The sequence below is a fragment of the Suncus etruscus genome, chromosome 17 (genome assembly GCF_024139225.1).
Source record: "Suncus etruscus isolate mSunEtr1 chromosome 17, mSunEtr1.pri.cur, whole genome shotgun sequence".
NCBI lineage: Eukaryota > Metazoa > Chordata > Mammalia > Eulipotyphla > Soricidae > Suncus > Suncus etruscus.
In genome coordinates this window covers 21,852,989-21,868,564 of record NC_064864.1, presented here as the reverse complement: position 1 = coordinate 21,868,564, position 15,576 = coordinate 21,852,989, and the positions used below count along the sequence as shown (strand labels likewise).

General features: G+C 54.9%; 2 protein-coding genes across 2 annotated transcripts; one reads left to right on the top strand and one right to left on the bottom strand.

The window, feature by feature from the left end:
* Positions 1-1,140: 1,140 nt before the first annotated feature.
* On the top strand, positions 1,141-4,975 carry SLC7A4 (solute carrier family 7 member 4). The gene is made up of 5 exons (XM_049764582.1): positions 1,141-1,172; positions 1,745-2,786; positions 3,711-4,342; positions 4,596-4,704; positions 4,791-4,975. Exons 2-5 carry the CDS (start codon positions 1,805-1,807, stop codon positions 4,973-4,975), a joined length of 1,908 nt encoding a protein of 635 aa, XP_049620539.1. The 5' UTR covers positions 1,141-1,172; positions 1,745-1,804.
* A 1,939-nt stretch (positions 4,976-6,914) lies between these two features.
* On the bottom strand, positions 6,915-15,268 carry P2RX6 (purinergic receptor P2X 6). Its single transcript, XM_049790705.1, has 12 exons — positions 15,040-15,268; positions 14,363-14,513; positions 12,898-12,969; positions 10,622-10,697; positions 10,003-10,099; positions 9,850-9,930; positions 9,629-9,770; positions 9,438-9,547; positions 8,677-8,770; positions 8,540-8,605; positions 8,318-8,395; positions 6,915-8,243 (listed from the first exon to the last, which is right to left on the bottom strand). Exons 1-12 carry the CDS (start codon positions 15,171-15,173, stop codon positions 8,160-8,162), a joined length of 1,185 nt encoding a protein of 394 aa, XP_049646662.1. The 5' UTR covers positions 15,174-15,268; the 3' UTR covers positions 6,915-8,159.
* Positions 15,269-15,576: the final 308 nt, after the last annotated feature.

The following is a 15,576-nucleotide window of genomic DNA, read 5'->3' as shown; positions in this document are numbered from 1 at the left end:
GTTACTTCTGCCTCTGCACTCAGGAATCATTCTTAGAGGTACTTAAAGTTTGCCCTGTACAAGACAAACACTATCTCTCTCTCCAATCTCCTGAATAATCCTGCATTTTTTTTTGTTGTTGTTTTTGTTTTTTGGATCACACCTGGCAGCACTCAGGGGCTACTCCTGGCTCTACGCTCAGAAATTGCCACTGGCAGGCATGGGGACCAAATGGGATGCTGGGATTCGAACCACTGTCCTTCTGCATGGAAGGCAAACGCCCAATCTCCAGGCTATCTCTCGGGCCCCAATCCTGCATTTTTTAAGCCACATCCGGTGATGCTCAGAGGTTACTCTTGGCTCTGCACTCCTGGCAGATTTAGGACCATATGGGGTACTGGGAAATGAACGTGGGTAGCCACGAACAAGGCAGCGTCCTACGCACTGTACCATCACTCTGGTTTAGGAGTGATGAGCCATCTTGGGGATGGGGAGATGGTATGGGCACAGGCATGGGTGGGCACCAAGAAATGGCCCTTGTCACTTAGAGCCAAGGGTGGGAAGTGTTGGGGGTCCCTAGGGGTCCTGGAGGCCTGGCAGGTGCTTCACACTTAGAAAAGGATGTCAGTCAAGCTTGAGGAGCTCTGGGGATTCTGCTAGCTGGCTCAGCTTGGACTCCAGAACTCTGCTTGCTTACTCTCTTGGGAGCCAGCTTAGACCTGCGAATGCTGGCCCTGAAGGAGGGTGGCACTGTGCCATCCATTGTCCCAATAAGGACAGGGCTGCCCAGGCCCTCCAGTTCCCTTGTCTGGACTACTAATCGGGCAGTGAGCACATCATGCCCTCCAAGCAGCAACTACCTGGGTGCAGTGTCTCCACCTGGGGCAACTTCCCTAAGGCCCACGTGGGTGTCCAGTCCCTTCCAGGGCCCTTCCCAGAAGCAGGTGGAGCTCCAGAGCTCTCCGGTGACTTGACCAGGTGGGCTGTGCGCCAGGTGGGCTGTGCGCTCCCGTGGAGCAGCGTCCGTGGGTTGGGGCTCCCCTGGGAACTCCCCAGGAAGCAGGAGCAGAGCTAGGGACACAGCTAGGGCTGGGGGCGGGCACTGCGCCGCCGGCGGCTGCGGGTGGGGCGGGCACTGCGCAGCACAGAGAAGCGTCGGCAGCAGCGGCTGGCAGAGGCGGCTGCAACAGCAGGTGGGTCGCTGCAAGTCCTCCAGGGTGGGGACTCGGTGGAAACCAGGCAAGGGAGCAGTCCCTATCGACAGGGGCTTGGGCAGTGGAGGCTTGGGCGGGGCAGGACGCAGAGCCAGGGCGGGTAGGGGTCTTGGCTGGGGTATGGGGGTGATCATCAGGGCTTGGGAGCACACTCTGCCCCTTTTCCATCCATCCCCTTACCCTGGGGGTCCCACCCCAGCCAGGGGTGGGAAGCCAGGTGTCAGCCTGGACCACGCCCAGCTCTGCAGAACCACCCCAGTTCCGGCTCCTAGAGGCCAGGCCAGGCCAGCTTGGCTTGGCTGCTTCGGGGAAATGAGCTCGGGTTTCCACCTGTCCTGGATCCCTTAGCTTGGGGTGCCTTCCAGCCAGCGGCTCCCTAGAACTGCATATCCTCCAGGCCTTGGTGTGTTGGGAGGGGGATTGCTCAGACCAAACAGAGCATGCTGCATCCAGCCCTCTGGTCTCCAGATCAAGGAGAGTGGGAACTCAGGCTTGGTTAGGTCTCCCTGAGACTCCTTCTCATTCCTTGCCATCCCTCTTTGACTCTTTAGGTGCTTGGTGCCCTGCACACAGGTGGCCTGAGTGCCCCTTCTTCCAGCTAGCTGCCCATCATGGCTCACTGGCTGCCCAGCACCCCGGGCCTGGCCCGCCTCTGCCATAAGCTGAACCGGCTGAAACCCCTGGAGGAGTCCACCATGGAGACCTCGTTGAGGCGCTGCCTGTCCACCCTGGACCTCACCCTCCTGGGTGTGGGGGGCATGGTGGGCTCAGGCCTCTACGTGCTCACAGGCACCGTGGCCAAGGAGATGACGGGTCCTGCAGTGTTGGTGTCTTTTGGGGTGGCTGCCGTGGCCTCCCTGCTGGCCGCCCTATGTTATGCTGAGTTTGGGGCACGGGTGCCCCGAACGGGCTCTGCCTACCTGTTCACTTACGTGTCCATGGGCGAGCTATGGGCCTTCCTTATTGGCTGGAATGTGTTGCTGGAATATCTCATTGGTGGTGCCGCGGTGGCCCGGGCCTGGAGTGGCTACCTGGATGCCATCTTTAGCCACCGTCTGCGCAATTTCACCGAGGTCCATGTGGGTGTGTGGCAGGTGCCCTTCCTGGCCCGGTACCCAGACTTCCTGGCCGCTGGCATCCTGCTCGTGGCCTCGGCCTTTGTCTCTTGTGGAGCCCGTGTCTCCTCCTGGCTTAACCACACCTTCTCGGCCATCAGCCTGGTGGTCATCCTCTTCATCATCGTCCTGGGATTCATCCTGGCCCGTCCACACAACTGGAGCTCCGAGGAGGGTGGCTTTGCACCTTTTGGCTTTCCGGGCATCATGGCGGGCACCGCCACCTGCTTCTATGCCTTCGTGGGCTTTGATGTCATCGCAGCCTCCAGCGAGGAGGCCCGGAACCCACGACGGGCCGTGCCTCTGGCCATTGTCATTTCCTTGGGCCTAGCAGCTGGGGCTTACATTCTCGTGTCCACAGTGCTCACCCTCATGGTGCCCTGGCACAGCCTGGACCCTGACTCTGCGCTTGCCGATGCCTTCTATCGGCGGGGCTACAGCTGGGCTGGCTTCATCGTGGCCGTGGGCTCCATCTGCGGTAAGAGGCTGGTCCGGGCAGGGTGGGAACAGTTGGGTGGTGCGGTCCTACCCTTGTTTCAAGGGGCACACTCCCATCTTGACCTCAGCCTCACCAGCTGTATAATGGGTCCAGGAAGGCACAAAACATTAGACTGCCTACTCAAACCATTGCAGGGGCCCTGCTCACCACTGGTCCCTTTGGTCCCCCAGTTGTGTGCACCCATGTTGATCTGGCACTTGCTGCCAGGCCTTTCCCCTGCAGAGCAGCTGTGCAGAAACAAAACTCTATCCAGATTCTTTTTTTAATTTTATTTATTTATTTATTTATTTATTTATTTATTTATTTATTTATTTATTTATTTATTTATTTATTTTTGGTTTTTGGGCCACACCCTGTGACACTCAGGGGTTACTTCTGGCTATGCGCTCAGAAGTTGCTCCTGGCTTCTTGGGGGACCATATGGGACGCCGGGGGATCGAACCGCGGTCCGTCCTAGGCTAGCGCAGGCAAGGCAGGCACCTTACCTCCAGCGCCACCGCCCGGCCCCTTTAATTTTATGTTATTTTATTTTAGAGGAAGTTGGGGCCATACCTGACAGCGCTCAGGGGTTACTCCTGGCTCTGTGCTAAGAAATCACTCCTGGCTGGCTTGGGGGACCATATGGGATGCTGAGAACCAAACCTGGGTCTGTTCTGCGTTGGCCACATGCAAGGCAAATGCTCTACCACTGTGCTATCTCTCCAGCCTTTTTACCCCAGATTCTATAGTGTCTCTGTCACCTAGCAGGAGGCCCCATTCTTGAGTCACAACCAGAACCCCACAGCTCTCACCCCAAGAGCCACTTCTTCCTGTCTCCCTAGGTTAATGCCCCTTGACCCCCTCAGTGACCTCTGATGGGGGCTTGTCCACCTCACTGACCTTCTGTCTCATCCTTTGCCCCAGCCATGAACACCGTCCTGCTCAGCAACCTCTTCTCCCTACCTCGCATCGTCTATGCCATGGCCACTGACGGGCTGTTCTTCCAGATATTTGCCCAGGTGCACCCCCGGACACAGGTCCCTGTGGTAGGCATCCTGGTATTTGGGGTTCTCATGGCCCTCCTGGCATTGCTGCTGGACCTGGAGGCACTGGTGCAGTTCCTGTCCATTGGCACCCTCCTGGCCTACACCTTTGTGGCTGCCAGCATCATTGTCCTGCGCTTCCAGAAAGCGCCTCCATCCAGTTCTTCGGGCTTGGCCAGTCCCAACTCCGCCGCCAAGGAGTACAACTCTTTCTCTGACCACATTCAACTGGTGGATTCAGAGGCTCCTGAGCCCGGCCAGCTCCGGCCAGCTCTGCAGCCCTACCTGAGCTTCCTGGGAATATGTGGCCCTGGCAGGGCCGTGGCCTGGGCTCTGGGCATCCTGGTCACCTCTGCCATCACCCTGGGCTGTGTACTGGTCTTTGGGAAGTCCTCTCTGCATCTGCCGTACTGGGCCTACACCCTGCTGCTCCTGCTCAGTGTGACCATGTTTCTTCTCAGTCTCCTCGTCTTAGGGGCCCACCAACAACAGCGACAAGAGGATACCTTCCAGGTACCCCCTTCCCCAGCCAACACCCCCTGGCTCTCTGCACAGCAAATTCCTAGGCCATTTCTCCTCTGCCCTCTCTGGATGAATGAAGGTTTGGGAGGTCAGTCCCTCTATCCCTGGTTTCCTGCATGACATGGTTGAGTGGGTGCTGGTCTCTAGAATTTCTGTGAACACCTGACAAGTCAGGCTCTGGGGAGCTAGGCCGGGGCACCTTGGTGTCCCTGACACCAAGTGCTTCCTGGCCCGGCCCCCTCAGATCCCCTTGGTGCCACTGCTGCCAGCCCTCAGCATCTTCCTGAACATCTGCCTGATGCTGAAGTTGAGCTACCTGACCTGGCTGCGCTTCTCCATCTGGCTGCTGATCGGTGAGTGGGGACCTGGCTGGGGCCCAGGTGGGGGGCCACAGGGGTGAGGTTGGGCCCTGGTCCTCAGGCTTCTGCTGCCCCTGCAGGACTCGTGGTGTATTTCGGCTACGGCATCAGGCACAGCAAGGAGAACCAGCGGGAGTGTCCTGGACTCGCTGACTCCCACTACGTGGTTTTCCCCGATGGCAGCCTGGATGAGAGTGTCCAAGCTGTGCAGCCCCCCAGCCAGGCCCCAGAGCCCGACTGCACGGAGCAGACCCCACATTCATGAAGACAGACAGCCAGGAGCTCCCCTCCTCCCTGGCTGCTCAGGTCCTGCTTCCCTGTCCTGGTTCAGGGAGTCTCAGGACCTTAGGACTTTATCACTAGGGCTAGAGCAGGCCACACCAAACACTGGAGAAATGGCTTCACTGCTCAGAGCCCTGCAATGGACGGGTTGGGTAGAAAGGGGACAGAGGGAAGAGCCCCCAGTCCCAGGATCCCATAATAATAACTACTTGGCTGGCCCCAAGGCCCACCTGCTGTGTCCATTGTGGCATTCTTGGTGGCATTGAGTCCTCACCTGCCCCCTTCTCTCTAGCCAAGTGATGACCCCCACCCCTTGTGCAGCAAATGTTGTGTGATGGGTCCGAGCAGTGCTGAAAGCAGGGTATGGCCCATCAAACAGGCAACTCAAGCAGACAGAGAGGGGGGCAAGCCAGGGGCAGGGCCAAGGCTCCTGCCAACAGGCTCCTCTCATGTCTCCTGTGGGATGAATTTTCCAAAGCAGAGTCTTGCTACCCCACCCTTCCACCACTAGAAAGGGCAGTGAAGTTCTGGAGTTTCAGGAGGTTGAGACCTGCCCAGGGATGTACAGATACTCGCACATGGCAACTTTATCATCAGCTGAGGGGGCTACCTGGAGACCCCAGGGAGTGAACAGAATGTGGGACTGCTTCCCTGCTCCCTCTCTACACTGGTCCAGAGCATCTGGGCCTGTTCTGTGTGCTTGTGAATATTCCCTGCATGAAGGGGAGGAGGCAAGCTGGTGAGGGTGCCTGCCTAGCATGTGGCTAACCCTAATTTCTCCCCCGCACAGCAAGGTCCCCCAAAGCATCTCCAGGTGCAGCACTGGAGGTCCCCAAGCACCACTGCGATGCCCAGCACTGCAGGGCTGAGCGACATGGCCTCCTCGGACCCTTGCCTTGAGTCAACCCAGTGCCTTTACCTCCCCCCACCAAAAAAAAAAAAAAACAGAAGGGGAGGATGGGTGGATTATGGTATCACTCTGAACTGTGTATCCCAGTTCTTGACTTCCAGCTTTAGACCCACCCTGTACCCCTTGCACTCCCCAAGACCAGGCTTTGTTCACCATAGACACCCCAATCCTTCCTCTAAGAACAATGCAGAAAGCTGCTGGCTCCAGCAGGTTTTACTCTGGTATTTTCGGCACCAGTGACACAGGGCCCGCTGGGGGAGAGGACCACCAGGTACTTATGTAAGGTTGCTATGCTCACCAGGTCTTAGGGCAACACACACACACACACACACACACACACACACACACACACACACACACACACTCACACCTAACCACTTCTAAGACCGCTCCCCATGGATGCTGCTCTGGGAGGCAGTAGGGACTGGATCCCGAGGCTTGACTGAGGCTACACATACCAGATGAAGCCAGGTGTGGGCCCAGATGAAGGCAGATGTAGGTCCAACTTGAGCCCCAGCCTGGCTCGTGTCATTCTGTCACCAATACATCCTCATCCCCAGGCACCTCGGAGAGAGCATCCCTCGCCTCCCTGTGCAAATGAAGTGCTCCCCAGTTCTTGCCTCTGTCCTAAAATCTCAATATCCATGGCTACTTCTGTCCCTCCACTTTGTTTTTTTTTGGGGGGTGGGGTGGGGTTACACCTGGTGATACTCAGGGGTTACTCCTGGCTATGCACTCAGAAATCGCTTTTGGCTTGGGGGACAATATGGGACACCGGGGCTCGAACCATGGTCTGTCCTAGGTTAGCATGTACAAGGAAAATGCCCTACTGCTTGCGTCACTGCTCCAGCCCTACTTTTTATTTTATTTATTTATTTTTTGGTTTTTGGGTCCCATCCAGCAGTGTTCAGGGGTTACTCCTGGCTCTATGCTCAGAAATCATTCGGGGGACCATATGGGATGCCAGGATTTGAACCACTGTCCTTCTCCATGCTATCTCTCCGGCCCCTACTTTTTGTTTTTGTTTTTAATTTTTGTGTGTTTTTGGATCACACCCGGCAGTGCTCAGGGGTTACTCCTGGCTCTGTGCTCAGAAATCACCCCTGGCAGGTTCGGGGGTTTAAATGGGAATTGAACCAAGGTCTGTCAGGGTTGGCTGGGTGCAAAGCAAATGCCCTACAGTTATGCTACAACCCAGCCCTATCCCTCCACTTCTAATGATTGGCCTGGAATGAAGAAACTCCCAGCAGCTAATCCATTGGCTCCTTGAGAGTCTGAGTTGAGTGTGGCTTTCAGGGCCTTGTATGCTTGCTGAGGGCATTCTTGCAGTCTGGCACTGCCTACAGTCACTGCTTGCCACTGCCTGAGGTTGGGATGGGCAGGACTGCCACTGCCTGAGGTTCGGATGCCCAAAGAGGTTCTGGTGTGCACTGTCCTACCACAGAGGTGGGAACAGCTTCTAGGTGGTCATCAAGGAGGCCATCAAGTCAACCCCTTCACTCACTCCCCCTAGTCCAACCAACCCTTCTTCATCCCAAGTACAGTCAAGGGAAGCAGCCGACACACATGAGCTGAGAGGCTCTGAGCCAAGTAGGTTCTTGTGTCCCTTCCTGGGACTTGAGGGGACTCAGTCATCTGCTGGGTGGGGGAGGGACCTGTCCAGGTACCCAGCACCAGAGCAGCTGAGACAACCCCCCAGGGTCAGTCCTGCTTCTTCCTGCCTGGGATTCTGGAGTACAAGACTTCAGTGCCAGACAGAGCTGAGGGGCTGACAAGTGCTGGCGGAGGAGGAGGCTGGCACCAGGCAGAGTGGGCGGGAAGCCTGTGCAGACAGCTGGTGAGCGGGCGCCCCAGAAACACTGCAGCCTGGGGGTGCTCTCCAGACCCGGAGGCAGAGGAACAGCACCTGCAACTTGGAGGCCTGATTCCCCCTCGTTCAGGGGACCTGCCGCACTTCAGGCCTCCGCATGAAACAATCTTCTGACACTAACCAGTCAGAATCCTGGCAAGGCTCAGCTGCCACTTGGGAGTGGGCAGAACATATCAGGGACATATAGGTGGACCCCTCCCCTGCTGGGTCTTCACCTGTCAGGTCCCAAGAGGTAGGAGCTCCACCCATCTTCTCCAGGCCTGTCTCCCAACCCACTTTCAGGAATGGGCCACCAGGGGTCCAGAGCCCGGGAAGGCCCTGTCACTCCAGTGCATCAGTGCTCAGCAACCAGCAGCAGCAAGAGTGGAGGCCAGTGCAAGGCTCCGTCTAGGCCACCTGGGGAGCTGGAGACGGGGGTGTAGACTCCAGGTCCCTCTGCTCGCCGGGGTTGGTTATATCTGGGGCCTTTGCCTGCAGATGGGATTAGCAGGTCAGGGATCTGCCATTGCCGCACACGGAGCAGAGCCCAGGTGTCCAGCACGTACCTCCTCATACTTGGCACTCCGGTAGGAGGGGGCTTCTGTGTCCACATAGAGTAGCACCAGGTCACAGAAGATGTTGACCTGGAGGGACAGGCAGAGTCTTATTGTGGCCTCACCCAGCTTTCCTCCAACTTCCCCAGTCCTCATCCCTGAAACTCAACCATCAGGACAGGACAGGACAGGTCCCACCTTCCCTCACCCAGGGAGCCCATAGGTCAGACTCACCAGGCCCAGCCATGCCACTCCTGTACCTAGTGTGATGGTCATGGGAATGAGCCCAAACTTTCCTGCCTGAGAGAAAGCCAGGCTGAACTTTCAGGTCAAGCTGTGACCCCCGAACTCTCCCTCCTCTATTCTCCTACCTGCCCAGAGACCAAAACAGTAAAACGGATCCCATAGAGTTTAAAGAGGTTCCGGGTCTCCACGCCAGAGGCCCCGCTCCAGTGAGTGGCTGTCCTGGAGGCAGAAAAGGAAACTCTGGGGCCAGCTCTGTCACTTCGCCATCCTCCTTTGTTAACTCCATTCCCCCAACCAAGACCAAGTCCTGGGGACACTCCTGACTACAGATGGGACAGGGATGAGGACCCCTAAATAGACACGGGCAACTGAGATAGAGGGCAGTGACTGGGACCTCTTCTCCCCCCAGGAACTAGGGAAGGTTTTTGCGGAGAAGATGGGTTCCCAGTGGTCAAGATGGTGTGTGGGCAGAGAAGTGAGTCTCAGCGGGACCCCAGATCAGGAAGGAGGGAGGGGAGCCACCTCTCAAAGTGGCTCAGGCCACAGAGATCAGGGAAACCAGGCTGCAGTGTTCAGTGGGGGAAAGTACAGTGTTTGGAGGCAGACGGCTCAGGTGCAATCTCCAGTATCACATATGGTCCCCCAAGTTCCATCAAGAGTGAACCCTGAACACAGAGCCAAGACCCTGAGCTTTGAATGTGACCCTAAATTAAATAACAATGTTAAAAGGCAAACCCCTGAATTGTCTGGGGGTCACAGAGAAGGGGGAGGAATCTAAAGGGAGGAGCCTGTACTGGAGACTGGGGTTGAGAGTACCGCAGTTGCACCCTTGTACACAGCCAAGCAGGCTGGGTGTTTGACTGTCTCAGGACATGGGGTACCACACCTAAAGTTGTAGGTCCTGTCCATCAGCTGGAAGGAGTAGCGGGGCTGGCAGTCGGCGTCCCAGGCGTCCAGGTGGCAGTCCCAGGAGATGTAGACATTCACGGTGCCACCCTGCACATACGACATCTCTGCTCCCCAGACCAGACCTGCTCCCCGACCCTTATCCCAGAACCCTGATGCTCAAGTACCCACCCGAAGTGCCAGATCCTCAAAATCTCCTCCTGCCTGGGTCACGAGATCTCTGATCCTGAAGACAGGGCAGTAGGGACTGAGTCGTGGATTGTAGAGACAGCGCTTGAAATAGGAGCTGTCCCAGGTTTTTAAGACATTGGACCTGGGGATGAGATGAGGCTAGAGGTGATGCTAAGTAGGGACAAAAATGGCTAGAGTCCCCTGGCACCCATTCTGCTTACTTGGAGAAGTTGAACCTGCTGAAGGTGACCGTGTTTTTGATGAAAAGCGTGAAATTCTGGGCCTCAGCCAGCAAAGGTTTCCTGAGGGGTAGAAAGGTGAAGGGTAGGCTCAGCCCATTTTGGGCTCCTGCTCCTGCTGTGAAGGGGACTTACATGGGCACAGGGCTTCTGCTCTCTACAGGGCACCAGCCCCAGATCTCACAGGTCCTGTAGGTCCCATTGAATACCACACACCGCCCCGTTTTTATACCTGGAAAATACAAGACAAATCTGTGGCCCACCGAACAGAATAGAGTCAGTGGACAGTGCTGTTGGCTGAAGGGTGAGACTAGGAGTGGGGAGAAGGCTTGGAGGAATGAGGATGGGCTTTGCATGCGAGAGGCCTGGGGTCCATCCTGGCACATCCTGGCACAGTTACCCCCAGCACCACAGGGTATAACCCCAAACCATCTAAAAAGGAGAAACATAGAAATCTAGGAAACAGCTCTCTCGCTCTTTCTTTCTCTCTATTTCTCTCTCCTCTTCTCCTCTCTCTCCTTCTCCCTTTGTCTTCTCTTCTCTCTCTTTCTCTCTCTCCTCTCTCCCCTTCTCCCTCCTTCCCTCTGACTCCCTCCCTCTCTCTCTCTTTCTCTCTCCAGCAATCCTCAATCGCCCTCCCCTCTTAAAAGGAAAAAAGAAAAGAAAAAGAAATCTGGGAGACATCCAGAGTCCTAGAAAGCCCACCCCAGAGCCCCTTCAGGAAAGAGGCCCTGAAGACAGAGCCCACAATTACCATGGCTATAAATGCCTGTCTCGCCTTCAGAGCAATCCGCATCAGTCCAGCAGTAAGCCAGGGGAACAGAGGGGTGCTGGAGGGATAGAGAAGAGAATGGTCAACACTGTCTCCTGCTAACACCCTCTCCTTTGTCTCATACTACCTTGAGTTTGGGGGCATAGGAGATGGAGTCAGGGGGTCGGCGAAGTGGTGCTAGAGGTAAGGTGTTTGCCTTGCCAGTGCTAGCCTAGGACGGACCACGGTTCGATCTCCCGGCATCCCATATGGTCCCCCAAGCCAGGAGCGACTTCCGAATGCATAGCCAGGAGTAACCCCTGAGCGTTACTGGGTGAGACCCAAAAACAAAACAAAAAAAACAAAAACAAAAAAAATGGAGTCAGGATCCAGGACATGACTCACAGGGATGGAGCACAAGTCTAGCATGTGTGAGGTCCCAACTTCAATAAGCAATGCCATATCCCTTTGAACATCCCTATGGCTCTAGTGGCCCACCAGCTCTGCCAGGCACCAATACTAACCCTCCAGGCTTATACCCAGGATCAGTATCATGAGAAGTGTCTCCTTTAAAAAGAATCTCAACCAATGGGGCCAGAGAGATAGTACAGAGGGTGGGTATTAACCCTGTTTGCAGCCAACCTGGATTTGCTCAGAAGCATCCTCTATAGGGGCCAAAGCAATAGAGCCAGAGAGATAGCATGGAGGTAGGGCTTTTGCCTTTTGTGCAGAAGAATGGTGGTTCAAATCCCGGCTCCCAAGCCTGCCATAAGTGATTTCTGAACGTAGAGTCAGGAGTAACCCATTTTTGGGATGACCCAAAAATAATAAGAAATAAAAACAAAGCAATAGCACAAAGGTAAGGCATTTGCTTTGCATATGACCAACATGGGACAGACCTGGTTCAATTTCCGATATTTCATATGGTCCCCTTAGCCTGCCAGGAGCAATTTCTGAGCACAGAGCCAGGAGTAACCCCCGAGTGCTACTGGGTGTGAACGCAAAACAAAAACAAACAAAAAACAAGAAAGGCTCATGCAAAACACATATGCCTGGTGCACAGACCCAGAGGGCCTAGTCAGAGGGTCCTGTGCTTGCTGAGGTCCTTGCTGAGGGAACCACAGGCTCTCCTCATCCCTGCTTATTCTCCTGCACAGTAGGGACCTCGCTGTCAGCAAAGGGCAATAATCAGCTAGGAGGGCACTTGCCTCGCATGAAGTGGACTCAGGTTTCATCCCTGGCACCCCAGATGGTCTCCTAAACTCCACCAGGAATCACTGAGCACAAAGCCAGGAGTAAGCTCTGAGCACTGCTAGGTGTGACAAAAAATAAACAAATGAACAAAAAACCCCAAAAACCCACAAAAAATAGAACAACACAAAAACTCAGCTAGAAGACAAGAAGCAAGCTTCCTGAGTCCACATCCAGAAGGTATCATCACAGACACTGCTGGGTCTAGTGGACAGTGCTGCCCAGGGTCACCCAACATGGGGTCAGCCAAGTGCCTCAGAACTCAGATACTAAATGAAATGCAGGTGTCTGTGGTGGTGGGCAGAGGAAAGTAAGGAGCCACATGCTGTGCCTGGCTGTGTCCCAAGTGAGTCCTTCCACTCTATTCCTCTGGAGGAAACCCCTTCTAGTCATTAGCTCAGGGATCCCACACACACACATACACACACTAGACAGCCTGAGTGGTTTATCCCCATACAAAGAAATGAGTTCGTCTCTGAGTTCACCCTCGCACCTCACCCCCACTCCTGTGAACAGTCAAGTCAAGTCAAGTCCAGCTCTCCATTACTCTCCAGAGCCCAATGGGCAGATAAAATGCAGTGGGAACACAGATACAAATTGGAACTATTTCAGAGATTTCTATTTACCTCAAGGGGGTCACACCTCACAGTACTCAGTGGTTATTCCCAGGAGAACAGATAAGGTGCCAAGGATCAACCCGGGGTCAGCCACAAACCTCTGTACTATCCTTCCTGACATGTTTATCCCAATGTAAAGAAATATTAGCATCCCACTCCTGGGCCCACCCATGAACCCCCAGGCCAGGCTCTTAACTGAGAGTCACAGAAATTTCTAGCAAGCAGAATAAGGCATTTATGAAAACCAAAGGAAATGAGGCACAGAAAGACTTTATTTAGTCCAGGGTCTGGACTCAGAGGTATACACTGAACCCTCCAACTTCTGGGAAGGAAAAGAGGGGATGCAGACTATGACCCAGTAACAGTGGCAGAGGAACTAGGGGGTGCTGGGAGGCTCCCAGGCAACCTTACCTCTGGGCACCTGCCCTGGACTTGCTTTGGAGTCACAAGGAAGTTTGTCACCAAGAAGAATACATCCGTCCCCTGGAAGGCAAATACCAGGGTGATCTATCTTCCCCATTACAGGGGGAGGCTGCAGCTTGCTAGTGGGGAAGGGGTCTTGACCCCTGTAGCCAGCAACCCTGTGTCTTAAGAAAATGCCTCTAGTGAGGTTGACCGAGGTTGGGCTGGAGATGGCTTGAGTTGAGGCCTCATTAAAGCTCCCATCTGTCTCTTTTGTCCATTTCTTATGTTCCCATTTTTCCACCAGAGTTTTCCCAGAACCAGAAGAATTGGAGCTGAGACAACTGGAAGCCCACTTAGGTTTCTGGAAAGATGGAGAAACACAGAGCAGGGGCCAGAGAGCAGACGAGGTTGGCATATAGAGGGGAATTGCACAGTATAAAGGGGTACTGGGGTTGGGCATCTGGTGAGCAGTTAGGGTCTGGAGGAAAGTGGTGACCATCAACTTGGGTTTCAAGAGTGGTATGCAAAATGTTTCACCTTAAGAGCACCCCTGGGGTCCTATGAGAAAGCTCAATCTGGACATTGTGCTTAGGGAACCCACTAAAAATCTCATTCAGGGGCTGGAAGCAGTGTAGACCATAAGGAGAGGGACTGTAGCAAGGGAAGGGACAGGGCACTGGGAGCTGTCCGGGAGGCATAGTGTGTGGCGCAGTGCATCTGCGTCAAGTAGGCATCTGGGCCCGGGCCAGTAGCCACTGCAGCTGCACTTTGGACATCAATAGGGAGCAAAGCAGTCAAAACTACAGGAATGGATTATGTGGGTAAATGGAAGAAGGGGTCTGGACTGCTACAGGTGGGGCTCAGTGGCGAGTGGCCGCCTTGCATCAGTGAGGCCTAGTTTTTTTTTTTTGGTTTTTTTTTTTTTTGGTTTTTTGGGCCACACCCGGCGGTGCTCAGGGGTTACTCCTGGCTGTCTGCTCAGAAATAGCTCCTGGCAGGCACGGGGGGCCATATGGGACACCGGGATTTGAACCAACCACCTTTGGTCCTGGATTGGCTGCTTGCAAGGCAAACACGCTGTGCTATCTCTCCGGGCCCGAGGCCTAGTTTTGATCCCCACCACTGCAAAAACAGAACAAAGGGGAAGGGGCCAGGAAAGGAGCATATGGTTAAGAAGGGGAACAACATTCCAGAAGCTCCAGAATTAGGCACCCCAAAAACCTGTACCCATCCTCCAGCTCAAGTTTGAGGTCATATCACTCTTCCTCAGGTGCAACCTTTGGAAGTGTAGCACCTCTAGCCCAGATTCTGGTCCCCAGGCCATCCAAAATTTCTTCATAGCCCTCCCCCAAGCTACTTCTCCTATGAGGCTCTTCCCAGCCAGCCCAGTGACAATGCCTGGTACCCCACACCCTTGATGTGAGGATGGGTTGAGGGTGTCTGCGGACTGCAGCAGGATGGGGGCACCCACCTGTGAAGGTTTCACAAAGTCAGCCACATCCCATAGTCGGTTCCCCAAATCCTCCAGCTGGGTCACAGAAATGCCCTTGAGTTTGGTGATGACAGAAACTTTGGGGTCCAGGTCCTGCTCCTCGTAGCCTCTCTTGGCAATGAGTGCCCACCTGGGGGAAGCTGGGCTGTGAGCATTGACAGAACTGGACCTTCCCCTAGCACCCTAAAAATTCCCAGACATCATCTCCTTCCCCAGATGGCCAATCCAGGCCAAAGTTTAGGCCATGGGTCAGGGCACCAGCATTCTCAGACTGAGATGCCCACCATCTCCTTCACCAGCTAGTCCCATACCCCTAACTACACTAGCCTCTCCTGAAGGAATCCTTTGGCCCCTAACACCAATGGGTGCCTTGTAGGGTGCCTCCAGCCACCACAAAATTTAGGTACCAACCTCTTTTCACCAACATAAACTCAGAGCTCAGAAAGAGCTGGGAACAACTAGGAGAGGAGGCAAGTGCCTGAGACACCAGCATGCAGCCTGCCCTCTATGCCCACAGGGCTCCTTCTTCCTACATCCTACCCGGCGCCATTTTGTCCCTCTCAATGTCCATAAACCCAGTCCCCAAAGAGTCAGGCACTTCCTTTTCAGCCCAGTCCTGAACCCCTGGACAGTGTAGCCAGGAGCTTCTGTCTTACCCCACCACGTAGATGAGAAGCCCAAGTTGCAGCAGCCTTTGTAGGACACCCACCCGCCAGTTCTTGGTCATCACATACTTCTCAGTTTTATATTCCAGGAACCCCCAGCAGGCCTCAGCTCCGGGAGAACCCATGCTCCCAGCTCCTGCTGGCTGCTGGGGTGTGAGTCAGCACAGTGCTGCTGTCACAGCTGAACTGCAAGCATCGAGCCAGGGCCAGACAGCGGCTATTAAAGGGACACATCCACTTCGGGCAGGCATCAGCCTTCTCCCTACCCCCTCTCTGGGGCCCCACTGGCCTGGGATTTCTTCCTTCCAAAAGCCCTTTATCTTGCCCTAAGCAAGTTGAGGGAAATAGTTCTGTTCCCTTCTCCCCCTCATTTGGTGGAGAGTGGATGACAGTGTTTTAGGTTCTGTGATAGGATAGGTTGGGGTCCATAGGAACCCAGAAGAAAGGAAATCAGGACTGGTGAGATAGGAGAATGGGTAGGACACTGGGATTGCACTTCCTATAGCCTGGAGCCCCAACAGGAGTGAC